Source organism: Nomascus leucogenys, chromosome 5 (assembly GCF_006542625.1).
Source record: "Nomascus leucogenys isolate Asia chromosome 5, Asia_NLE_v1, whole genome shotgun sequence".
NCBI classification, from domain to species: Eukaryota; Metazoa; Chordata; class Mammalia; order Primates; family Hylobatidae; genus Nomascus; species Nomascus leucogenys.
This window is the reverse complement of record NC_044385.1, coordinates 121,291,113-121,318,495: the sequence shown is the minus strand read 5'-3', so window position 1 is coordinate 121,318,495 and position 27,383 is coordinate 121,291,113. Positions and strand designations below refer to the sequence as shown.

General features: G+C 37.1%; 1 protein-coding gene across 1 annotated transcript in view; it reads left to right on the top strand.

Moving 5' to 3' along the window:
* Positions 1–27,383, top strand: part of LOC100592830 (UDP-glucose:glycoprotein glucosyltransferase 2) — a 254,403-nt gene that overhangs the window by 132,455 nt on the left and 94,565 nt on the right. The window contains exons 21-23 of the mRNA XM_030813564.1: positions 18,558–18,764; positions 20,691–20,822; positions 27,048–27,172. Coding sequence (XP_030669424.1) covers positions 18,558–18,764; positions 20,691–20,822; positions 27,048–27,172 — 464 coding nt within the window. The remainder of the gene's footprint in view (positions 1–18,557; positions 18,765–20,690; positions 20,823–27,047; positions 27,173–27,383) is intronic.

Below are 27,383 nucleotides of genomic sequence, written 5' to 3'. Positions count from 1 at the left end.
TTTCATATTAGACCATGTCAGAATGCATTTGGGCTTTACTCAGTAGCCTGCAGACCAGAAAATTTCAAAAAAAAAAAAAAGCTGTTTGGGATCTATTACATCTATTGGGAGAAATTAACTTTTGCCTGCTGTTTCTTCTCAAGCAGTTCTGGGTGTGTATATTCTTTGAGAGGCTCACAGACTCCCTTTGCCCAGTTGTTACAATGTATCTGGCAGATAACTTTCTCTTGATTTAGTTGCTTCTTCTATAACTTTCAGAAGTGCTATCTTTTTAATAATTGTTTATTCCTTATAGGATGGGTGATTATTTTCATTGTCCCAAAGATTTTCAAAACCCAGGTATCATTAGAACCACAAACTAAAAACACTGTAATATATGAAGTGCAATAATCATGATGACAAGAAATAATTTTGGATCCCAAAATGCTATCTGTTGGAAATATAAAAAATGAAAAAAGATAATCATTGTCTAATCAAATCATCATTTCATTGTAGTTTTTCTTTCGCCCAAGTATTTTACATTTTTTCTGGTTATTTATCACATGTTCCTTATAGAAAATCAGAAGTACATAAAATCAAAGACTAACAAGGAAGAAAAAGTAATCACCCATAAAACCTATTTTAATGTTTAGGTGTATTTCCTTTCTGGGTTTTTTATATTTATTTTTACATGGTTGAAATTATCACTTACAATTTTATCAAAATTGTTTTCTTATAATGTTAAACAATGTTGTGTCAACAAGAATTCAAATGGATACATAATAAACTGTCTACATGGAAATATTTAGTAACATTGAAAATTCAGGTGATTTTGTTTTTGCTACTGTTGGTATTAATGCAGTCATAAATAATTTTGAATGTGTAGCTTATTATTACCTCTAACAGTTTATTAAAAATGACTTTGTCTCCACTAAAAATACAAAACTAGCCGGGCATGATGCCACATGCCTTTAATCCCAGCTACTGGGGAGGCTGAGGCAGGAGAATCTCTTGAACCCGGGAAGCGGAGGTTGCAGTGAGCCAAGATGGTGCCATTGCACTCCAGCCTGGTTGACAGAGTGAGACTCCATCTCAAAATAAAAGAATATGCTGAGCCAGGCATGGCGGCTCATGCCTGTAATCCCAGCTAATCACGTGGCTGAGATGGGAAGATTGCATGAGGCCAGGAGTTCAAGCCCAGTCTGGGCAACATAACAAGACTCTGTCTCTAAAAAAAATTTTTTTAAAACGATTAGACAGATGTGGTGATACATGCCTGTAGTCCCAGTTACTTGAGAGGCTGAGGTGGGAGGATCACTTGAGCCCAGGAGTTTGAGACTGCAGTGAGCTATGATCACACCATTGCACTCTAGCCTGGGTAATAGAGTGAGACCCCATTAATTAGTCAGTGAAGAAAAGAACGTACTGAATATAAGGGTTGTTAACATTTTTAGACTCCTGATAATTTTTAACAAATGACTTTTCAAATGGCTGTTAATTTTCATAGTTTTTGAGAGGATCTGTCACATCACAGTGTTGAAAGCCTTGATTTTTGTTAGACCTGATTCTTTCTGCCAATTTAAAAAACAAAGATAGTTTCTTTTTTTAAATTATTATTTGTTTTTGTTTTGGTTTTTTTTTTTTTTTTTCGAGACAGGGTCTCACTCTGTCATCAAGGCTGGAGTACAATGGTGTGATCTCAGCTCACCACAGCGCCCAACTCCTAGGCTCAAGCAATCCTCCTACCTTAGCCTCCCAGGCAGCTTGGGACTGCAGGTGCATGCCATCACACCCAGCAAATTTTTGTATTTTTTGTAGAGATGGGGGTTTTGCCATGTCATCCAGGCTGGTGTCACACTCCTGAGTTCAAGTGATCCACTCGTCTCAGCTTCCCAAAGTGCCGAGATTACAGGCATGAGCCCCTGTGCCTGGCCAAAGATGGCTTCTTATTTGTATTTATTTGATAAGTAGTTATAGGGAAAGTTTTTCTTTCAATATGACTTTATTTATTTTTAGCTTAGATTCTGGGGGTACATGTGGAGATTTGTTACATGGGCATATTGTGTGATGCTGAGGCTGGAGCTTCTAATGATTCTGTTGTCCAAGTATCAAACATAGTATCTGATAGGTAGTTTTTCAACTCTCGTGGCCCCCCTTTCTCCCTCCCCATCCCTTTTTGTAGTCCCCAGTGTCTACTCACATATTTGTGTCCCTGAGTATCCATTGTTTAGCTCCCACATAAGTGAGAACATGCAGCATTTGATTTTCTGGTTTTGTGTTAATTCACTTAGAATAATGGCCTCCAGCTGAGCCAGTGTTGCTGCTTATGATCTCATTCTATCAATCAATGTGTAGATTGATTTCAATTTGCACATATTGTGTAGTATTCCATGGTGTATATGAGTCACATTTTCTTTATTCAGTGCACCATTAGTGGGCACCTAGGTTGATTCCATGTTTTTGCCATTGTGAATAGTACTGTGATAAACATGAGCGCAGGTGTCTTTTTTGGTAGAATGATTTATTTTTCTTTGGATATATACCCAGCAATGGAATTGTTGGGTCAAATGGTAGTTCTGTTTTTAGTTCTTTGAGAAATCTCCAAACTGCTTTTTACAGTGGCTGAACTAATTTTCATTCCCACTGTGTTTAGGCATTCCCTTTTTCTCTGCAATCTTGCGAGCATCTGTTATTTTTTTGACTTTTTAATAATACCAATTCTGACTGGTATGAGATGGTATCTCATTATGGTTTTGATTTGCATCTCTCTGATGAGTAGTGATGTTGAGCATTTTTTCATGTTTGTTGGCTGCTTGTATGTCTTCTTCTTAGAAGTGCCCATGTCCTTTGCTTACTCTGTAATGGGATTGTTTTTGTCCTCTTGATTTGTTTATGGAAGATTTTTCTGTGTTTACTAGCCAGTTATGTTTCTTTTTTGAGTAAGTATTTTTCTGTAACTTCGTGTAGTGCTCTTGGGGAAAAAAAAATTCACAGTGTGAATCTCTACCCAGTATTCTGTCCTTCCAAGTGGGAGAGGCATGCTAACACTGCTTCCTATCCACTATCTGGAAAACAGCAACAACAACAACAAAAACACTGTCACCACCTTTTTTTTTTTCAACTTTTAAGTTTAAGAGTATATGTGTAGGATGTGCAGGTTTGTTACACAGATAAACGTATGCTATGGTGGTTTCCTACACAGATCATCCCATTTCCTAGATACTAAGCCCTGCATCTCTTAGCTATTCTTCCTGATGCTCTCCCTCCCCACACCCCCCACCCCCAACAGACCACAGTGTGTGTTGTTTATGCCATTTTGTCCATGTGTTCTCATCATTCAGCTCCCACTTAAAAGTGAGAATATGTGGTGTTTGGTTTTCTGTTCCTGTGTTAGTTTGCTGAGGATAATGGCTTCCAGTTCCTTCTGTGTCCCTGCAAAGGATGTGATTTCATTCCATTTTATGGCTGCATAGTATTCCATGGTGTATATTTACCACATTTTCTTTATCCAGTCTATCATTGATGGGCATTTAGGTTGATTCCGTGTCTTTACTGTTCTGAATAGTGCTGCAATGAACATACACGTTCCTGTATCCTTATAATATTTAATGGAATGATTTATATTCCTTTGGGTATATACCAAGTAATGGGATTGCTGGGTCAAATGGTAATTTTGTTTTCAGTTCTTTGAGAAATCTCCAAACTGCTTTTCACAGTGGCTGATCTAATTTTTATTCCCACTGTGTTTAAGCATTCTCTTTTCTCTGCAACCTCGCCAGCATCTGTTCTTTTTCGGCTGTTTAGTAACGGCCATTCTGACTGGCATGAGATGTTATCTCATTGTGGTTTTGATTTGCATTTCTCTAATGATCAGTGATGTGGAGCTTTTTTCCCCATATTTTTTGGCCACATGTATATCTTCTTTTGAGAAGAGTCTGTTTATGTATTTTGTCCACTTTGTCGTTTTTTTTTTCTTATAAATTTAAGTTCCTTGTAGACTCTCGATATTAGACCTTTGTCAGATGGATAGATTGGAGAAATTTTTTCCCATTTCATAGATTATGTGTTCTCTCTGATGATAGTTTCTTTTGCTGTGCAGAAACTCTTTAGTTTAATTATTAATATATCCCATTTACCAATTTTTGCTTTTATTGCAATTGCTTTTGACATTTTTGTCATGAAATCCTTGCCCATGTCTACATCCTGAATAGTATGGCCTAGATTTTCTTCTAGAGTTTTAATAGTTTTGGATTTTACATTTAAGTTTTTAATTTATCTTATGTTAATATTTGTATAAGGTGTAAGGAAGGGGTCCAGTTTCTGTTTTCTGCATATGGCTAGCCAGCACTTCCAGCACCATTTATTAAATAGGGAACCCTTTCCCCATTGCTTGCTTTTGTCAGGTTTGTCGAAGGTCAGATGGTTGTAGGTATGTGATCTTCTGAGTTCTCTGTTCTGTTCCATTGGTCTATGTATCTGTTCTTGTACCAGTACGATGCCATCTTGGTTACTGTAGCCTTGTATATTTTGAAGTTGGGTAGCGTGATACCTCCAGCTTTGTTCTTTTTTCTTAGGATTGGCTTGACTATTCAGGCTCTTTTTTGGTTCCATGTGAATTTTAAAATCACTTTTTCTAAATATGTGAAGAATGTCAATGTTAGTTTAATGGGAATAGCTTTGAATCTATAAATTACTTAGGGCAGTATGGCCATTTTCATGATGTTCATTCTTCCTATCCATGAGCATGGAATGTTTTTCCATTTGTTTGTGTCCTCTCTGATTTCCTTCGAGCAGTGGTTTGTAATTCTCCTTGAAGAGATTCTTTACTTCCCTTGTTAGCTATATTCTTAGGTATTTTATTGATTTTGTAGCAATTGTGAATGGGATGGCTCTCTGCCTACTTGTTGTTGGTGTATAGGAGTGCTAGAGATTTTTGCACATTTATTTTGTATCCTGAGACTTTGCTGAAGTTGCTTATCAGCTTAAGCTTTTGGGCTGAGATGATGGGGTTTTCTAGATATAAGATCATGTTATCTGCAAACAAAGATAATTTGACTTCCTCTCTTCCTATTTGAATACCCTTTATTTCTTTCTCTTGCCTGATTGCCCTGGCCAGAACTTTCAATACTGTGTTGAATAGGAGTGGTGAGAGAGGGCATCCTTGTCTTGTGCCAGTTTTCAAGGGGAAATGCTTCCAGCTTTTGCCCATTCAGTATGATATTGGCTGTGAGTTTGTCATATATGGCTTTTATTATTTTGAGGTATGTTCCTTTAATACCTGGTTTATTGGGATTTTAACATGAAGGGATGTCTCATTTTATCAAAGGCCTTTTCTTGATTGATTGAGATAATCATGTGGTTTTGTCTTTAGTTCTTTTTATGTGATTAATCACATTTATTGATTTGTGTCTGTTGAACCAACCTTGCATCCTGGGGATGAAGCCAACTTGATCCTGATGGATAAGCTTTTTTATGTTCTGCTGAATTTGGTTTGCTAGTAGTTTATTGAAGATTTTTGCATTGATGTTCATTATTGATACTGACATGAAGTTTTCCTTTTTTGTTGTATTTCTGCCAGGTTTTGGCATCAGGATGATGCTGGCCTCATAGAATGAGTAAGGGAGGAATCCCTCTTTAATTTCTTGGAATAGTTTCAGTAGAAATGATACCAGCTCTTCATTGTACCTCTGGTAGAATTCAGCTGTGAATCCATCTGGTCCTAGGCTTTTTTTGGTTGGTAGGCTATTTATTACTGCCTCAGTTTCAGAACTTGTTGTTGGTTCTGATGTCCTGTATCATTGCTGATTGTGTTTATTGGATTCTTCTCTCTTTTCCTCTTTATCAGTCTAGCTAGTGGTCTATTTTATTACTTTTTTCTAAAAACACGTCCTGGATTGGTTGATTTTTTTTGAAGAGTTTTTTGTGTGTCTAACTCCTTCAGTTCAGCTCTGATCGTGGTTTCTTGTCTTCTGCTAGCTTTGGGGCTTGTTTGCTCTTGGCTCTCAAGTTCTTTTAATTGAGATGTTAGGTTGTTAACTTGAGATCTTTCTAGCGTTTTGATGTGGGCATTTAGTGCTATAAATTTTTTTATTAACACTGCTTTAGTTGCATCCAGAGATTCTAGTACATTGTCTCTTTGTTCTCATTAGTTTCAAAGTACTTCTTGATTTCTGCCTTAATTTCATTATTTACTCAAGAGTCATTCAGGAGCAGGTTGTTCAATTTTCATGTAGTTGTGTGGTTTTGAGTGAATTTCTTAATCTTCAGTTCTAATTTGATTGTGTTGTAGTCTGAAAGACTGTTATGATTTCACTTCTTTTGCATTTGCTGAGGAACGTTTTACTTCCAATTATGTGATCGATTTTAGAGTAAGTGCCATGTGGCAATGAGAAGAATGTATATTCTGTTGGGTTTTGGTGGAGATTTCTGTAAATATCTGTCAAGTCCACTTGATCCAGAGCTGAGTTCAGGTCCTGAATATCTTTGTTAATTTTCTGTCTCGATGATCTGTCTAATACTGTTAGTGGGGTGTTAAGGTCTCTCACTATTATTGTGTAGGAGTCTAAGTCTCTTTGTAGGTCTCTTAAGAATTTGCTTTATGAATCTGGGTGCTTCTGTATTGGGTGCATATATATTTAGGATAGTTAGCTTTTCTTGAATTGAACCTTTTACAATTATGTAACGTTCTTATTTGACCTTTGTTTAAAGTCAGAAACTAGGATTGCAACCCCTGCTTTTTTTCTGTTATCCATTTGCTTGTAAATTTTCCTCCATCTCTTTATTTTGAGCCTATGTATGTCTTTCCATGTGAGATGGATCTCTTGAAGACAGCGTGTTGATGAGTCTCCACTCTTTATCCAGCTTGCCATTCTTTGTCTTTTAATTGGGGCATTTAACCCATTTGCATTTAAGGTTAGTATTCTTATGTGTGAATTTGATACTGTCATCATGATGCTAGCTGGTTATTTTGCAGACATGTTTATGTGGTTGATTCATAGTGTCACTGGTCTGTGTACTTCAGTGTGTATTTGTCATGGCTGCTAACAGTTTTTCCTTTCCATACTTAATGCTTCCTTCAGAAGCTCTTGCAAGGCAGGCCTGGTGGTGATGAATTCCCTCAGCATTTGCTTCTCCTTCACTTATGAAGCTTAGTTTGGCCAGATATGAAATCCTGGAAATTCTTTTCTTTGGGAATTCTTTAAGAATTCTTTTCTTTAAGAAATGAATTGGAAATTATTTTCTTTAAGAATGTTGAATATTGGCCCCAATCTCTTCTGGCTTGTAGGGTTTCAGCTGAGAGGTCTGCTGTTAGTCTGATGGGCTTCCCTTTGTGGATGACCTAGTCTTTCTGTCTGGCTGCCCCCTAACATTTCTTCTTTCATTTCAACCTTGGAGAATCTGACGATTATATCACTTGTGGTTGATCTTTCATGGAGTATCTTACTGGGGTTCTCCGCATTTCCTGAATTTGAATGTTGGCTTTTCCTGCTAGGTTGGGGAAGTTCTCCTGGATGATATCCTCAAGTATGTTTTTCAGCTTGGTTCTGTTCTCCCTGTTTCTTTCAGGTACCCCATCAGTCACAGCTCCTTTTACATAATCCTATAGTTCTCAGAGGTTTTGTTTGTTCCTTTTCTTTTTTCTTTAATGTGTCTACCTGCCTTGTTTCAGCAAGATAGTTTTCAAGTTCTGAAATTTTTCCTCTGCTTGGTCTGTTTGGTTATTGATACTTGTGGTTGCATTGTGAAGTTCTCATGTTGTGTTTTTCAGCTCCATCAGGTCATTTATATTCCTCTCTAAACTGATTGTTCTGGTTTACAGCTCCTGTAATGTTTTATCATAGTGCTTAGTTTCTTTGCATTGGGTTAGAACATGCTCCTTTAGCTTAGCAAAGTTCCTTATTACCCACCTTCTGAAGCCTACTTCCATCACTTCAGCCATCTCAACCTCGGCCCAGTTCTGTCTGCTTAGGGGAGAGGTGTTGCAGTCATTTGGAGGAGAAGAGACACTCTGGCCTTTTGAATTTTCAGCATTTTTGCTTTGATTTTTTCTCATCTTTGTGGGCTTATCTACCTTTGATTTTTGAGATTGCTGACCTTTGAATGGGGTTTTTCTGGGGTCCTTTTTGTTGACAATGATTTCGTTGCTTTCTGTTTGTTTTTAACAGTCAAGCCACTCTTCTGTAGGTCTGCTGCAGTTTGCTGAGGGTTCACTCCAGACCCTAGTTGCTTCTGTTTTTCCTGTACCCAGAGGTATCACCAGTGAAGCTGCGAAACAACAAAGATGGCAGCCAGGTCCTTCTGGAAGCTCTGTCCTAGGCGGGTACAGACCTATTGCCAGCCCAAACACACCTACAGCAGGTGGCTGGAGACCCTTGTTGTGAGATCTTATGCAGATAGGAAGAAAGGGATCAGGGACCTGCTTAAAGAGGCAGTCTGGCTGCTTGTTGGTAGAGCAGGTGTGCTGTGTTGGGGTGGATCATTTCTCACCCAGACTGTTTGGACTCTCCAGAGCCGGCTGAGTGGAACAGCTGAGTCAACCGAACTGCAGAGATGGTAGCCGCTCCTCCCACTGGGAACTCTGTCTCAGGAAGAGATCAAAGCTCTGTCTTTATAATCCTGGCTGGTGTGGCTGAAGCCTCTGCAGGGAGGTCCTCCCCAGTGAGGAGCAATGGATTGGGGTCCTGCTTAAAGAAGCAGTCTGGCCATGATTGGGTAGAGCAGCTATGCCCTGTTGGTGGGGGAGCCTTCCTTGTCTGGACTGTTTGGACTCTCCAAAGCCGGCAGACTGGAACAGCTGAGTCGACCAATCCGCAGAGATAGTGGCCACCCTCCCCTGGAAGCCCTGTCCCAGGGAGAGATCAGAGCTCTGTCCTTATAACCCTGGCTGGAGTGGCTAAAGCTTCCACAGGGATAAGTGTATTTTTTGCATCTAAATAAGTATGTCCTTTTCATATATGATCTATTTATTATTCATTTACTGTCTAAGTATTTGAGTGACTATGTTCTCCCTTCTGGGGATATATTAGTTTACAATATTAAGATCTTTTCTCTTGTGCAGGTTAAATTTTAGCAGGGGTAGCGTGCATAGGGAGACAGACAATAAGTGATAGACATATATGTAAATTGAGTTACATGTCAAGAAGCTGAGAAATGCTATGGAAAAAGAAAAAGAACTGGGTAAGAGAAAATCAGGAGCAGAGAGTCAGGTTGCAGACAGATTACAATTTTAAATAAGGTTGGCAGGATACGCCTCATTGAGAAGATGACATTTCAGCAATGACCTGAAGGAACTGAGGGAATTAACAATTCAAATACTGAGGGAAAATATATTCCCACCAGAGTGTCTAGCTGATGCAGAGGTTCTAATGCAAGAACATACTTTATGTAAGAAGACAGCAAAGTGTAGGGCTAGAACACAGCAAGGAGAAGAGATGAGATAACAGAAGAATGAGGTGCCAGATAATATCAGGCTTGTAAGTGTTAGGATTTTATCATTGACCCATAGAAGCATTTTGTAGATTAATATTTTGCATGTCACTTTACATTTTGACATCATTTAAATTAGTGTGTGATGTTCTTGACAGTTAAAAAATGTCTATATCAGAACTATCAGTCTTTTAAAATTTCTTCATAATTTTTATACTTAACAGTTTTGTGGGGTAGTTTTTGTTTTTTTGTTTTTGTTTTTTTGAAAGAGTCTCACTCAGTCGCCCAGGCTGGAGTGCAGTGGCACAGTCTCGGCTCACTGCATCCTCCACCTCCTAGGTTCAAGTGATTCTCCTGCCTCAGCCTCACATGTGGTTGGGATTACAGGCGTGCACCACCACGCCCAGCTAATTTTTTTTTTTTTTTTTTTTTTTTAGTAGAGATGGAATTTCACCATAATGGCCAGAGTGGTCTCGAACTCCTCACCTCAGGTGATCCACCTGCCTCAGCCTCCCAAAGTGCTGGGATTATAGGCAGGAGCCACTGTGCCCAGCCACTTAGAGTTTTAATTCTATTAATTATCCTTTCTATATATCAAACATACTGAAGTCAAAACAAAATAGTTACTTTTCACTTGTCCAAGGAAATTGACAAATCTTTAATTCTCTCCTTTTGTAGCTTGCTTTCTTCTGCCTTTGTAAATTTAAGTGGATGCCAGTAGTTTTAAGAAACTTTACAGTAGTCGTAAGGAATGTTTTAACACTTTGAATGTATCACCTAATTGCCTTCTTTTTTTTGTTATACTTTAAGTTCTAGGGTACATGTACACAACATGCAGGTTTGATACATAGGTATACATGTGCCATGATGGTTTGCTGTACCCATCAACTCATCATTTACATTAGGTATGTCTCCTAATGCTATCCCTCCCCCAGGCCCCCATCCCCCAACAGGCCCCGGTGGGTGATGTTCCCCGCCCTGTCTCCAAGTGATCTCATTGTTCAATTCTCACCTATGAGTGAGAACACGCAGTGTTTGATTTTCTGTCCTTATGATAGTTTCCTGAGAATGATGGTTTCCAGCTTCATCCATGTCCTGGCAAAGGACATGAACTCATCCTTTTTTATGGCTGCATAGTATTCCATGGTGTATATGTGCCACATTTTCTTAATCCAGTCTATCATTGATGGACATTTGGGTTGGTTCCAAGCCTTTGCTATTATGAATAGTGCCAGAATAAACATACATGTGCGTGTGTCTTTATAGTAGCATGATTTATAATCCTTTGGGTATATAAGCAGTAATGGGATTGCTGGGTCAAATGGTAATTCTAGTTCTAGATCCTTGAGGAATCACCACACTGTCTTCCACAAAGGTTGAACTAATTTACACTCACACCAACAGTGTAAAAGCGTTCCTATTTCTCCACATCCTCTCCAGCATCTGTTGTTTCCTGACTTTTTAATGATTGCCATTCTAACTGGTGTGAGATGGTATCTCATTGTGGTTTTGATTTGCATTTCTCTGATGACCAGTGATTATGAGCATTTTTTCATGTGTCTGTTGGTTGCGTAGATGTCTTCTTTTGAGAAGTGTCTATTCATATCCTTTGCTGACTTTTTGATGGGGTTGTTTGCTTTTTTCTTATAAGTTTGTTTGAGTTCTTTGTAGATTCTGGATATTAGCCCTTTGTCAGATGGGTAGATTGCAAAAATTTTCTCCCATTCTGTAAGTTGCCTGTTTACTCTGATGGTAGTTTTCTTTTGCCATGAGCTCTTTAGTTTAATTAGATCCCATTTGTCAATTTTGGCTTTTGTTGCCATTGCTTTTGGTGTTTTAGTCATGAAGTCCTTGACCATGCCTATGTCCTAAATGGTATTGCCTAGGTTTTCTTCTAGGGTTTTGTGGTTTTTAGGTCTAACATTTAGGTGTCTAATCCATCTTCAATTAATTTTTGTATAAGGTGTAGGGAAGGATACAATTTCAGCTTTCTGCATATGGCTAGCCAGTTTTCCCCACACCATTTATTAAATAGGGAATCCTTTCCCCATTTCTTCTTTTTGTCAGGTTTGTCAAAGATTAGATGGTTGTAGATGTGTGGTATTATTTCTGAGGGCTCTGTTCTGTTCCATTGGTCTATATCTATTTTGGTACCAGTACCATGCTGTTTTGGCTACTGTAGCCTTGTAGTATAGTTTGAAGTCAGGTAGCGTGATGCCTCCAGCTTTGTTCTTTTTGCTTAGGATTGTCTTGGCAATGCGGACTCTGTTTTGGTTCCATATGAACTTTAAAGTGGTTTTTTCCAATTCTGTGAAGAAAGTCATTGGTAGCTTGATAGGGATGGCATTGAATCTATAAATTACCTTGGGCAGTATGGCCATTTTCACGATATTGATTCTTCCTATCCATGAGCATGGAATATTCTTCCATTTGTTTGTGTCCTCTTTTATTTCTTTGAGCAGTGCTTTGTAGTTCTTGTTGAAGAGGTCCTTCACATCCCTTATAAGTTGGATTCCTAGGTATTTTATTCTCTTTGTAGCAATTGTGAATGGGAGTTCACTCATGATATGGCTCTCTCTTTGTTAATGGTGTATAGGAATGCTTGTGATTTTTGCACATTGGTTTTGTATCCAGAGACTTTGCTGAAGTTGCTTATCAGCTAAAGGAGATCTTGGGCTCAGACGATGGGGTTTTGTAAATATACAATAATGTCATCTGCAAACAGGGACAATTTGACTTCCTCTTTTCCTAATTGAATACCCTTTATTTCTTTCTCTTGCCTGATTGCCCTGGCCAGAACTTCCAACACTATGTTGAATAGGAGTGGTGAGAGAGGGCATCCCTGTCTTGTGCCCGTTTTCAAAGGGAATGCTTCTCGTTTTTGCCCATTCAGTATGATATTGGCTGTGGGTTTGTCATAAATAGCTCTTATTATTTTGAGATATGTTCCGTCAATACCTAGTTTATTGAGAGTTTTTAGCATGAAGCGCTGTTGAATTTTGTCAAAGGCCTTTTCTGCATCTATTGAGATAATCATGTGGTTTTTGTTGTTGATTCTGTTTATGTGATGGATTACGTTTATTGATTTGCATATCTTGAACCAGTCTTGCATCCCAGGGATGAAGCTCACTTGATCGTGGTGGATAAGCTTTTTGATGTGCTGCTGGATTCGGTTTGCCAGTATTTTATTGAGGATTTTTGCATTGATGTTCATCAAGGATATTGGTCTAAAATTCTCTTTTTTTGTTGTGTCTGCCAGGCTTTGGTGTTAGGATGATATTGGCCTCATAAATTAAGTTAGGAAAGATTCCCTCTTTTTCTATGGATTGAAATAGTTTCAGAAGGAATGGTACCAGTTTCTGTTTGTACCTCTTGTAGAATTCGGCTGTGAATCCATCTGGTCCTGGACTTTTTTTAGTTGGTAGGCTATTAATTATTGCCTCAATTTCAGAGCTTGTTATTTGTATATTCAGAGATTCAGCTTCTTCCTGGTTTAGTCTTGGGAGGGTGTATGTGTCCAGGAATTTATCCATTTCTTCTAGATTTTCTGGTTTATTTGCGTAGAGGTGTTTATAGTATTCTCTGATGGTAGTTTGTATTTCTGTGGGATCAGTGGTGATATCCCCTTTATCATTTTTTATTGTGTCTATTTTATTATTCTTTCTTTTCTTCTTCATTAGTCTTGCTAGCAGTGTATCAATTTTGTTGATCTTTTCAAAAAACCAGCTCCTGGATTCATTGATTTTTTGAAGGGTCTTTTTATGTCTCTGTCTCCTTCAGTTCTACTCTGATCTTAGTTATTTCTTGCGTTCTGCTAGCTTTTGAATGTGTTTGCTCTTACTTCTCTAGTTCTTTCAGTTGTGATGTTAGGGTGTTGATTTTAGATCTTTCCTGCTTTCTCTTGTGGACATTTAGTACTATAAATTTCCCTCTACACACTGCTTTAAATATGTCCCAAAGATTCTGGTACATTGTGTCTTTGTTCTCGTTGGTTTCAAAGAACATCTTTATTTCTGCCTTCATTCGTTATTTATCCAGTAGTCATTCAGGATCAAGTTGTTCAGTTTTCATGTAGTTAAGTGGTTTTGAGTGAGTTTCTTAATCCTGAGTTCTAATTTGATTGCACTGTGATCTGAGAGACAGTTTGTTGTGATTTGTGTTCTTTTACATTTGCTGAGGAATGCTTTACTTCCAATTATGTAGTCGATTTTAGAATAAGTGCAATGTGGTGCTCCGAAGAATGTATATTCTGTTGATTTGGGGTGGAGAGTTCTGTAGATGTCTGTTAGGTCTGCTTGGTGCAGAGCTGAGTTCAGGTCCTGGATATCCGTGTTAACATTTGTCTCGTTGATCTGTCTAATATTGACAGTGGGGTGTTAAAGTCTCCCATTATTATTGTGTGGGAGTCTAAGTCTCTTTGTAGGTCTCTAAGGACTTGCTTTATGAATCTGGGTGCTCCTGTATTGGGTGCATATATATTTGGGATAGTTAGCTCTTCTTGTGCAATTGATCCCTTTACCATTATGTAATGGCTTTTTTTGGTCTCTTTTGATCTTTGTTGGTTTAAAGTCTGTTTTATCAGAGACTAGGATTGCAACCCCTGCTCTCTTTTTCTTTCCATTTGCTTGGTAGATCTTCCTCCATTCCTTTATTTGAGCCTATGTGTGTCTCTGCACATGAGATGTGTCTCCTGAAGACAGCACACTGATGGATCTTGACTCTTTATCCAATTTCCAGTCTCTGTCTTTTAATTGGGGCATTTAGCCCATTTAAATTTAAGGTTGATATTGTTATGTGTGAATTTGATCCTGTAATTATGATGTTTGCTGGTTATTTTGCCTGTTAATTGATGCAGTTTCTTCATAGCACCAATGGTCTTTACAATTTGGCATGTTTTTGCAGTGACTGGTACTGGTTGTTCCTTTCCATGTTTAGTGCTTCCTTCAGGAAGTTGCTTGAGGAGCTCCTTCAGGAGCTCTTGTAAGGCAGGCCTGGTGGTGACAGAATCTCTCAGCATTTGCTTGTCTGTAAAGGATTTTATTTCTCCTTCACTTATGAAGCTTAGTTTGGTTGGATATGAAATTCTGGGTTGAAAATTCTTTTCTTTAAGAATGTTGAATATTGGCCCCCTCTCTCTTCTGGCTTGTAGGGTTTCTGCTGATAGGTCCACTGTCAGTCTGATGGGCTTCCCTTTGTCGGTAACTTGACCTTTCTCTCTGGTTGCCCTTAACACTTTTTCCTTCATTTCAACCTTGGTGAATCTGACAATTATGTGTCTTGAGGTTGTTCTTCTTGAGGAGTATTTTTGTGATGTTCTCTGTATTTCCTGAATTTGAACATTGGCCTGCCTCACTAGGTTGGGGAAGTTCTCCTGGATAATATCCGAATGGTGTTTTCCAGCTTAGTTCCATTCTCCCCATCACTTTCAGGTACACCAGTCAAATGTAGATTCGGTCTTTTCATATAGTTCTATATTTCTTGGAAGCTTTGTTTGTTTCTTTTTACTCTTTTTTCTCTAACCTTGTCTTCTCGCTTTTTATTTCATTAATTTGATCTTCAATCACTGATACCCTTTCTTCCACTTGATCGAATCTGCTATTGAAGCTTGTGCATGTGTCACAAAGTTCTCATGCCATGATTTTCAGCTCCATCACATCATTTAAGGTCTTCTCTGCACTGTTTATTCTAGTTAGCCATTTGTCTAATCTTTTTTCTAGGTTTTTAGCTTCCTTGAGATGGGTTCGAATATCCTTCTTTAGCTCAGAGAAGTTTGTTATTACCGACCTTCTGAAGCCTACTTCTGTCAACTCGTCAAAGTCATTCTCTGTCCAGCTTTGTTCCGTTGCTGGCGAGGAGCTGCGATCCTTTGGAGGAGAAGAGGCCCTCTGATTTTTAGAATTTTCAGCTTTTCTGCTGTAGCTTCTCCCCATCTTTGTGATGTTATCTACCTTTGGTCTTTGATGTTGGTGACCTACAGATGTGGTTTTGGTGTAGATGACCTTTTTGTTGATGTTGATGCTATTCCTTTCTGTTTGTTAGTTGTCCTTCTGACAGGTCTCTCAGCTACAGGTCTGTTGGAGTTTGCTGGAGTTACGCTGCAGACCCTTTTTGCCTGGGTATCACCATTGGAGGCTGCAGAACAGCAAATATTGCTGCCTGATCCTTCCTCTGGAAGCTTCGTCCCAGAGGGGCAGCTGCCTATATGAGGTGTCTGTTGGCCCCTGTTGGGAGGTGTCTCCTAGTTAGGCTACACAGGGGTCAGGGACCCACTTGAGGAGGCAGTCTGTCCATTCTCAGAGCTCAAACACCACGCTTGGAGAACCACTGCTCTCTTCAGAGCTGTCAGACAGGGACGTTTAAGTCTGCAGAAGTTGTCTGCTGCCTTTTGTTCCGCTAAGCCCTGCCCACGCGGGTGGAGTTTAGAGGCAGTAGGCCTTGCTGAGTTGTGGTGGGCTGCGCCTAGTTCGAGCTTCCCAGCCACTTTATTTACCTACTCAAGCCTCAGCAATGGTGGACGCCCCTCCCCCAGCCAGGCTGCCGCCTTGCAGTTCAATCTCAGACTGCTGCACTAGCAGTGAGCAAGGCTCCGTGGGTGTGGGACCTGCCGAGTTAGGCACGGGAGAGAATCACCTTGTCTGCCGGTTGCTGAGCCCTTGGGAAAATCACGGTATTTGGGCAGAAGTGTCCCGTTTTTCCAGGTAGTCTGTCATGCCTTCCCTTGGCTAGGAAAGGGAAATTCCCCGATCCCTTGTGCTTTCCATGTGAGGCAACACCCTGCCTGGGCTGCACTCACTTTCCAACCAGTCCCAATGAGATGAACCAGGTACCTGAGTTGGAAATGCAGGAATCACCCATCTTCTGCGTCAGTCACACTGGGAGCTGCAGACTGGAGCTGTTCCTATTCGGCCATCTTGGAACACCCCCATCTCATTGCCTTCTGGCTTCTATTGTTTCTGATAAGAAGTTAGCCTTTAATGTTATTGAGATTCTTTTGTATACAGCGAAAAAAGCATTTCTCTTGTTCTTTTCGAGATTTAGCTTTTGCTTTTAACATTTTGACTGGTGCGTCTGGCTGTGGATATCTTTACATTTATCCTTATTGGAGTACATTGAGCTTCTTAGATTTGTAAATTATGTTATTAATCAAAATTGGGAAACTTTCAGTAGTTTTTTAAAGTATCTTCTATGTTTCTTTTTTCTTCCCTTCCTAGGTCTTCTATTATGCATATGTTGGCATGCTTAATGGTGTCCCACGTTTCTCTGAGAACCTGTTCATTTTTTTCAGTCTTTTTACATTCTGTTCTTCAGATTGTATAATCTTTATTGATTTATCTTCCAGTTGCCATTCCAAGTTGTTTACACAGAAAATACATACATATCCACATATAAATTATTGGAATTAATTATATAGTTTAAGGTTGTGTAATACCAGGTCAATGTCCAATAATTAATTGTATTTCTAAGAGTTGCAACAAATGAGAAATGCAGTTTAAATAAAGATACCACTTACAATAGTATGAAAAATATCAAACACTGGAAGTTTTTGTGGAAATTGTCAAGCAGATTCAAAAACTCATCCAGAAATTCAAAGCACCAAGAGTAGCTAAAATAATCTTAAAGCATAAAAAGTGATAATTGCTTTACTGGATATCAAGATCTTTGGTAAAACTACATAATTGAAAACAGTTTGGTATTAGCACAAGGATAGAAAAATAGAGCAATGAAAGAAGGATAGAGAACCCAGAAATAGAGCCATGCATGTATTAACACTTGATTTATAACAAAGTTGACTTTATGGAACAGTAAGGGTAATCTTTGACACTTTCCCCTTTTCATGTCATACACAAAAATTGATACCAGATGGATTATAGAGCTAAACATAAAAGGCAAAACAATAAATCTTCTTAAAGATAATATAGATTTTCTTTTTGACTTTAGAGTAGAGAAAGATTTCTAAAATGAGACCCAAAACCCAGTAGCCATCAAGTATAATACCAATAAATGGAACTACTTTAAAATTAAGGACTGCTTCCCATCATAACACATCATCAGTACACTACAGAACAAGCCATAGGATGGGAGAAGCATATCTCTACACATATAACCAAAAAAAGCCCTTAAGTCTTAGAAATCAAACTCTTCCAAGTCAGGGGCCAAAAAAGATAATCCAAAAAATACTGGAAGCAGATTGAACAGGCAAGTCATAAAAGAAGGCAAAGAACATATCAAAGGTTGTTTCGTATCATTAATGATAAGAGAAAAGAAAATTAAAACCCTGATGAGATATCTTTACATATGTACGAGAATGATTTAAATTAAAATCTGACAATACAAAGTGTTTCTTAGGCTGTGAGGTAATGGAACTGTTTGTTGTATGTTGCTGGTATGTATATTATTTTGAAAAACTATTTAGCATCTTCTGAAATGGAAGATATGTATATCCTGTTTTTAGAGCTCTAAACTGGAAAAAACTCAGATGTCCAGCAACAGTAGAATAGATAAAAGACTATATATTCATATGATGGAATTCTGTACAGTACTAAAAATTGACTACAGCTACAGAAAACAGTATTGATAAATCTCACATTATTGAGTGGGGAAAGAACACAAAATAATACTCCATGACTCCATTTATGTGAAATTTAAAATTGATTAAATGTTTAGCAGTGCAAGTTTAGGGGATAAACTATAAAGAATAGCAAAGTTGTTATTACCATAAATGACAAGAGAGTGGTTGTCTTTAGAAAAGTGGGAGGGTGTGGTAATTGACAGAGATCTGAGGAGTATTTTTGGAGTTGCAGGCAGTGCCATTGACCAGGATAGTAGGTTTATGGGTTAATTCACTGAGCTCTACATTTTGTTTTGTGTATTTTTTATTTGTGTTATTTCACATACTCACAAAAAGCTTAAATATAATGTTACATTACAAACAAATCATTATGCAAAGATGTGAAGGAATTAGAGTTAGTAAAATGATTGCTTGTCAGGCTTTTTCAGTGGTATATCACATTTAGTACAGTAAACATGGGAGGGCTTTGATAGTGAAAGGTAGTGCATGATACAGTGAACAAACTGGATGGGAAAGAAAATATATTCACCTGTAAAATGATATGTATGATACTGGTCTTTTTAATCTATAAATGTGTTTGCAGAAAACAAGTGTTCATAGTCGGTTGGGGATTATTTATAATCCTACATCAAAAATAAATGAAGAGAACACAGCTATTTCTAGAGGAATTTTGGCAGCTTTTCTTACACAGAAGAACATGTTTTTGAGAAGCTTTCTTGAGCAACTGGCAAAGGAAGAAACTGCTACAGCTATTTACTCTGGAGATAAAATTAAAACATTCCTTATTGAGGTCAGTAGCTATTTGAAATATTAAATATGTACGTATTGCATATTTTAAAAGTGTAAGTGTATTTGGAGATATTGTTACTGAAAAACATTGATAGGTTTAAACAAATGGAGATAATAAACATTCCTTTTCAAATGGGAAAAGATAAACATTAAATGATATGACTTTGCACAGAGGCATTTAATAAATCAGATTTCATATGTTTCATTAACTACTTCATGATTCTTAAAGTTGATGGCATTCTAGTTAGGATATGTACTTAAGCGAAGAATTGGAGGTTAAAGCGTTAAGTAAATCTCAGGTATTTCACTGAAGGGGTCCATTATGGGGGGAATTTCAACGATGATCCTCTTGAAGAAACAATCATTATTCATTCAAAAAATACATATTGATTGTTTATCAGACAATGGAGATAAACTTGTGAACAAGCAGATAGAGTCCGTGTCCCTGTTCTTTGTGGGGCTTACATTGTAGGAGGAAAGACAGACAAAATACCTAGAAGTGGTTTTGATTGATTTGCTTTCAAAAGTCAGGTCATTAGCTAAGGATTAGAGTGGCAGTATGTATTTTTAAAGGGTCGATGACAAAAAGAGGAAATGTCGAATATTTTACTATTATTCTGAGAGTGAGAAAGTAAATTAAATACGTTAGTGAAGGAAGATTTCTGGTCATTGCTGAGGGCCCACTTGAGATTAATGATAATAAATTTAAAGCGAGATCAGCATTGGTCATATGTTTTTCTCCAGCTGTATTTTACTGTTTTCATCCAGTTGCAGACTCAGCAGAGTTGTGTTTAACCAAGGTTGGGGTTTGGACCAGTGAATATGACTGAGGGGGAGCATTCAAGGGAGCTAAACATGGAGAAGTTTTGGTTATAGTAAAGTACCCTGAGATAGAACTTGGTTAAAAGGAAATTATGCCATAGGAAGGATGATAGACAGTGAATAAATGATAGAGTCTGTGGACTGAAAGTTTGAGTAATGGTTAATCTAGGGATGGGGATGGTCATGAGGTTGTGGTCAGAAAGGGGATGATTGAAATGGGGATTTTGGAGGTAAAGAAGATCAGGGCCTACACAGTCCAACACCACAGCCACTGGCTACATATGGTCATTTTATACTTAAATAAGATTTAAATTCAGTTCCTCAGTCATAGTAGCTACATTTTGAATGTCGCATAACCATGTGAAGCCATGGCTGCCATATTGGACAATGTGGGAAAATATTTTCATCATCATGAAAGCATCTGGGAACTTGTTAGAAATTCAGAATTTAAGGCCTGGATTCTACTGAAGTAGATTCTGCATTTTAACAAGATACCAGGTGATTGGTATGTACATCAAAGTTTGAGAAGTACTGAGAGAGAGAAATGTACCTTAGTATGAAGGTGCAGTGAGCATATATGTGGTTTATTTTCTGTGAATGTCCATGTATTTTTTCACTTTGACCAAGGGTTACTTTTATTACTTCCATATTTAAATATATTATTACTAAGCTGGTCTTCTGGGATTAGTATAATGGGGAGAAAGGAGTATTTCCATTTTAAACACTTTTTAAATTGAGAATACCAAATAAGAGGTACTAAGTTCAGAATTTAATAAATATTTAATTTCATTTTCTTCATATCAAATTTTATTTAAATTGATGTTCCTTAGTAATTTACTAGTCTGGTAATTTCCCTGAAATTCTCAAAGAATGAATAGCAAACTGTATCAACTTGTAACAAGATTTAAGCATGTTATAAATGACTTGTCAAAACAGAATTCTTTTTTTAAAGAATTCTTTCTTTCAGAAGAAAATTATACTAAATAATGATTTTAAAAGTATTACTTAAAATTTTATACTAATATTAAAGTAGTTTTTTAAACAAAATGATTTAATATATTTACTGTTCTCATATTAGTTTCATCAATCTTAACTTTTGCTTTAGGGGATGGATAAGAATGCTTTTGAGAAAAAATATAATACTGTTGGAGTGAATATTTTTCGAACTCACCAGTTGTTCTGTCAAGATGTACTTAAATTGCCTCCTGGAGAAATGGGTATTGTCAGCAATGGGAGAGTAAGTAGAAAAAGCTATTGCTGTCTTTTCTCAGTGACACTGCAATGCACCGGTCTGCCTTTTTTCCGTCACAATTCCCCTGATGTGACACATACAGAGGACAATGTTCATGAGCTGAAGGCACCAGACACAACTCAGCATAAATAAAATGGGGTCATGACACACTTCCCATTCCTTCATTCTTTCCCCCATTCAATGAGAATGATGATGCGGGTAAGGAATAATGTTCTTTATGTGTCTTGCTTTTATTTTGTTCTAATGTAAGTATTAGAAGAAACAACTTAATGCACATCATCAAAACCTTGTCATTGAGAACCACTGTTGTAGTAGGTGTAGTAAGTAGGTTATTGCATCTTTTTTCTTGTTCCTACAGTTGTTTATGTTAAATGGCATTAGATACTATTTTAAGTTTTGAAGTATCAAGTAGTATAAATTGCCATGTAGCATTTATTAATAAAATATTTACAAAGCTATAGGAAGAAAATCTCTTACTCTCCAACCACCCTAATAAAACTTAATAGCTTATTGTTTTTCCTTTCAGCCCTTTTTTCTACCATACATAGATAGCCATTTTTGGTTTTTTAGAATACATCCTTATAATCCTGCTATATATAATTTTACATCATGGTTTTTCTGTTAATATAAATGTTTTTCTGATTACAGTCTTTGGAGACACATACAAAATAAGTGGATGATATCTATATACTAATATTTTTAATATGATAGTCTTTTATTTCATACAAATTGTTTAAGTAAAAAACTGAATCTGGTGCTTAGGTTTATTAAGAAATCAACAAATGCAGCGTGTTTCACATATCTTTGGCTTGAATTTTCAAATTACATATCCCTAAATCATCTTCAAAGCTCTAATGCACTCTTAATGTTTTGTTTTTCACTTATTTATGAACTCTGTTCACCTGCATGTTAGATTCATGTTCATCTATGTACAGCGCTATTTTACACATGACAACAGCTGCCATTTATTGTAAAAATTTGGTGAATTTTGGTAGTGAGATATGTAGAGCTCTATAAATGGCATTGCTTTTTCGCTTTAAAAGTTATTTCGGGAGGAAATACAGCTTTTAAAAACAGTTCTAAAGCTTTTGGCTATCTTTGACCATGTCAAGCATTTTAAGGGATAAAGAGGGAAACAGTGGCACCTGTTTTATCTAGTGCCTTGCCTTTTAGTTATATACTAGGGAAAAGCTACCCTATGTCTTGTCATTTTGATATAATTCATATAGTGTTACTGGCATTAATGATAACAAATACTAGATACAGTTATGTTCAACTTATTTCTCATAAACGTAAAACTGTGTTTTGTCCTTTCCTTGAAATTGACAAAAATATTAAGATATTAATCTTACACCTACTGTGAACCAAACATTCTTCTAGATTCTCAAGGCACAGCAGTAAACAACTATGTTTTCATGGGGCTAATATTTTGATGGATAGAAAGAGACAACAAACAGCACCCTTACTGATAAGGCATCTATCTTAAGTACGTTTATGCTGCTATAAAAATATGCCACAGACTGGCTAATTTATAAAGAACAGAAATTTATTTCTTATACCTCGGGATGCTTGGAAATGTAAGGCCAACGTGCTGCCATTGACGTCTGGTGAGGGCTGCTCTCTGCTTCCAGGATGGCCCCTTGTTGCTCTGTTTTTACATGGTGGAAGGTAAAAGGGCAACAGAGTGCTCCCTTCAGTCTTGAACTCTTTTATTATAAGGATACAAATTCCATTCATGAGGGCAGAGCTCTCGTGGCTTAATCATCTCCCAAAGGCCACACCTCTCAATGCTATCACACTGGCCACTAAGTTTCAACACATGGGTTTTGAGGGACACATTTTGTCTTAGTCTGTTTTGTGCTGCTGTAACAAAATACCTGAGACTATATAATCTCAGAAATTTGTTAAAGAACAGAAATTTATTCTCTCATACTTCTGGAGGCTGGGAAGTCCAAGATCAAGGCACTGGCATCTGATGGGAACTTTCTTGCTGAATCCTTGTATGGCAGAAGGTAGTGGGGCAAAAAGGGGATGAATGCTATGTTCCTACATGGCAGGAGAGAGCAAACCCACTCCTGAAAGCTTTTTATAGTGGCATTAGTTCATTTTGAGGGCACAGCCCTCATGACCTAAACACCTCCCATTAGGCCCCAGCTCCCAACACTGTTGCATTGGGGGATTCAGTTTTAACATAAATTTTGGAGAGGACAAAGACATTTCAAACCATAGCACATTCATAGCAGTGTCATTTGGGCAAAGAACCAAAGAAGGTGAAGGAGGAAGCCATGTCAAATATCTGGAAGAGGATTGTTCTAGACAGAGTACAGTGAATGCAAAGGACGTGAGGTGAGATCATGTCTGTGAATCCTGTGAATCATGTCTGCTATTTTAAGAATAGCAGGTAGGAAGAGAGCAGTCAGGAGAGAAGCTCAGAGAAGTAGCTGGGGGCTAGATCATATTGGGTTTTATAGGAAGTTTAAGGACTCCCACTTTACTCTGAATGAGTTGGGAAGTGCATAGTTCTGGGCAGGAGATTGGCATCGTCTAGCTTATGTTTTATTTGGATCACTGGAGGCTGTTACATTGGGAATATACTATAGGGGGTCAGGGAACCAGTTGGGAAATAATGCAATAGTCCAGATGACAGATGATGGTGGCTTGGACCAGAATGGTTCTAGTGGTGGTAGTAAGAAGTGGATATGGGATGTATTTTATGTGAAGAATGGACAGGAATTGTCCAGGGACTTTGGTGTGAGATGTGAGAGAACTAAGTTACTGGCAGAATGGAGTTACTGTGGGTCAAGGTGAGGAAGGCTGCAGGATGAGTGGGGTTGTCAGGAGCAGCATAAGAGGAAGGAAAGAGAATTCAGTTTGGACCTCCAAAAAGACTTGTTAAGAAGGTGATTGAATATGAGTGTAGTGCAGAGGAAGGACTGGGGCTGGAGATAGATATTAAGTCAAATTATGTTGACTTTTTCTGTTGGCTAATGGAAAAATGTAATTTCAATTATCCTTTTATTTGTACAACTGTGGTTTTAATAGAAAAGTATATTGGAAAATAAGTCTGTGGTTTATGAGCGATAATGTAATACTTAGCTTATCACTCTGAAAGTAATGCTATTAAGCATAATAATCAGCAATGTGGCAGATGTTATAAAAGTTTGGAATCAGATAGTTTAATGCTTGAAATAAGTATGATATTTTAGTATAAATCTTCATTCTGAGCCTGTTCAAATGTTTCCATTAGAATTGGAACATATGAAAAACTAAAATTGTTTATAAATGATCAACAACTAGGGTACAATGATGATCGCACAGTTTATTAAAAACGGAATAATTTAAAATTGACATATTTAATATTAATGCCACAAAAAATGCCATTGTTATAATAATATTTATTTGTATTACACTACATATTCACAATTGCTGAAAGACATGGGGTAGCAGGGAGTAGGAAAAAAAAGCAGGGTCTTTTTTTTGTTTTATAGTCAGATCTGGATTCAAATTCCAGCTGCAACATTAATTATATTACACTGTGACACCTGATTTCTTCATTTGGACAATGAGAATGATAATAATCTGTCTTACAGGACTGTTGGGGTGATTAAATATGCTCCTATATTTAAAGCACATAGAAGGACCCCAAACACAGAGTAAATTTTCAGTAAATATTAACTGCTATTTTCTCGCAATATTTGAAGGGCATCATGAAAAATAGTGGGCATTTGTAGACTTAATTTGTGTTACACTAGCTAAAAGTTAGCATAAAATCAAAACTAGTTGATCAAACTTCCGTGAGTAGAGAGACATTTTTAGCTCAGTATGTGGATGAAAATCTGACAGAGTTTTCTGCAATTTTAATGACCTGCCAAATGAAGGAATGCATGTCTGTTACAGCAATTATTCTATATAACTGAAAAATCACATTTCTCAAATGTTATGAAGAAGATTTAAGCAACATAATTTTCAAGTTTATTGTTCCTTTTCCCAACTTGGACATTATGTGATTTTATGCTATTTAGTTACTTTATTCCACAAATTTTCAACTTTAAATAGAACTAAGACACAGAAACATTAGGTTTCTCCTATTTGCTGCTGTGCTTAACGTAAGCAAAATACAGCCAGTTTTCTGGTAAATTTAATCAATAAAGATAGCCAATGTAGTTAACCCCTTGAGACAATACTTTTAAGATTTTATTTCCTTATTCTATGTTACAAACAAAACTGCCCCTGTCGCTAGAGGTAGTATAGATAAAATTCAACTGTTTTCCAAGACTGCTGATTCGTCGTTCAGAAATGTAACATTGAATGTGCTTTCAAAGTTGCTTTAAAAATTATATCACGTCTTAAGACAATGAAATGTTTATATGAGTACTTTTAGTATTATAGTTCCCATTTTTGTGGTTTGTTTTTTTATTATAATTTAGGTTTTAGGGTACATGTGCACAATGTGCAGGTTTGTTACATATGTATCCATGTGCCATGTTGATTTCCTGTACCCATTAACTTGTCATTTAGCATTAGGTATATCTCCTAATGCTGTCCCTCCCCCCACCCCACAACAGTCCCCAGAGTGTGATGTTCCCCTTCCTGTGTCCATGAGTTCTCATTGTTCAATTCCCACCTATGAGTGAGAACATGCAGTGTTTGGTTTTTTGTCCTTGCGATAGTTTACTGAGAATGATGTTTTCCAGTTTCATCCATGTCCCTACAAAGGACACGAACTCATCATTTTTTATGGCTGCATAGTATTCCATGGTGTATATGTGCCACGTTTTCTTAATCCAGTCGATTGTTGTTGGACATTTGGGTTGGTTCCAAGTCTTTGCTATTGTGAATAGTGCCACAATAAACATACGTGTGCATGTGTCTTTATAGCAGCATGATTTATAGTCCTTTGGGTATATACCCAGTAATGGGATGGCTGGGTCAAATGGTATTTCTAGTTCTAGATCCCTGAGGAATCGCCACACTGACTTCCACAATGGTTGAACTAGTTTACAGTCCCACCAACAGTGTAAAAGTGTTCCTATTTCTCCACATCCTCTCCAGCACATGAAGAAATGCTCATCATCACTGGCCATCAGAGAAATGCAAATCAAAACCACAGTGAGATACCATCTCACACCAGTTAGAATGGCCATCATTAAAAAACCATTTTTGTGTTTTTAAGAGCCCATGTTTTATATTTAAGGTGAAACATGATATTTATTTAGTTGGGATGCCAAAATCCCAGTTAGTCACCTTTGATATGAGAAAATGGGATAGAAAGATTCAAGAACTATGTTTCAGTAATTTTTAGAAAAGATGAACTGTAGAAGCAGGTGAAGGGGGAAGTGAGAAAATCTGGCTACAGCCATTACATTCTGGTCTTTTTACCAAGAAAAAAAATAATCTGGTTGACATGTTTTCTGATTATCATTAAATATAATTGTTTTATACATAAGATTATGTCAGTCTACGGTAGGGCTTTGTGTACGTGGTGTTGGAATGATTGTACGTACTAATTTCCTCAGAAAGTGCTCATGGTAGTAGAGTCAGTAGTGGTTGTGATGGGAGAGCCATCCTGAGAAATTAGGTATGTGGCAATTTGGCAGCTTCTAACTTTGTAGTTACTGGTTTAAAGTTAATATAGGTGACCTTGCTAGGCTCCTAACCATTTATACAGTATCAGTTAAAAGAAAACTGGTTGGTATTATTATAGTATGTAATTTTTATGTGATTTGTTTCTTGGGTTTTGCTATTTTATGGCTTTCTTATAAAGTAATTCATGTCTATATAGTGTAGAGTACAATTTATAGATGAATGTGAAAGAAAATTGAAATTAAAAGATTTTTTAAAATATAGGATTGCTTTCAAAATTGAATTCAGTTTGAAATGGTATTTGGAAGCATCATGATTTATGTTTAAACTCATGAATTATGATTTATGTTTCAAAGTAAAACTTTCTAATGGAAATAATTTGCTAATTTTTTATATTGTCACTTTGATTTTGGTGTTTATACAGATGTTATTTGTAATATCAAAGTGAGAAAGTATTTATATCTTGTTTCCTCGTGTATTTAGTAAATGGCAGGATTAATAGCTACCATATCTTTAATCTCTAATTCATTTTTTGCTTAACAAAGAAATATCTATTTGATGAGGAAACGTTTTTCCTAAACTGATATCTTCTAGAAGATATATGATAATATAACTTTTTATTTTAAGTTCTTAGGACCTTTAGATGAAGATTTTTATGTAGAAGATTTTTACTTGTTGGAAAAGATAACATTTAGTAATTTAGGAGAGAAAATTAAAGGCGTTGTTGAAAATATGGGAATCAACGCAAATAAGTGAGTATATAAGTTCTAAGAGCAATTCATTTTGGGTTTGGTATTTTGAGTCTAATGTTTTTGTTTTAAGATTAGAAAATGTTTCACATATATAGATAAGTAAAGGTATAATAAAAGGCATATGTAACGAATATAAGGAAATAATAAAAGGCATCCATTTACTCACCAACACAAAACTGTAGATGTTAATGTTTTCTTTGCCTTGGCTCTG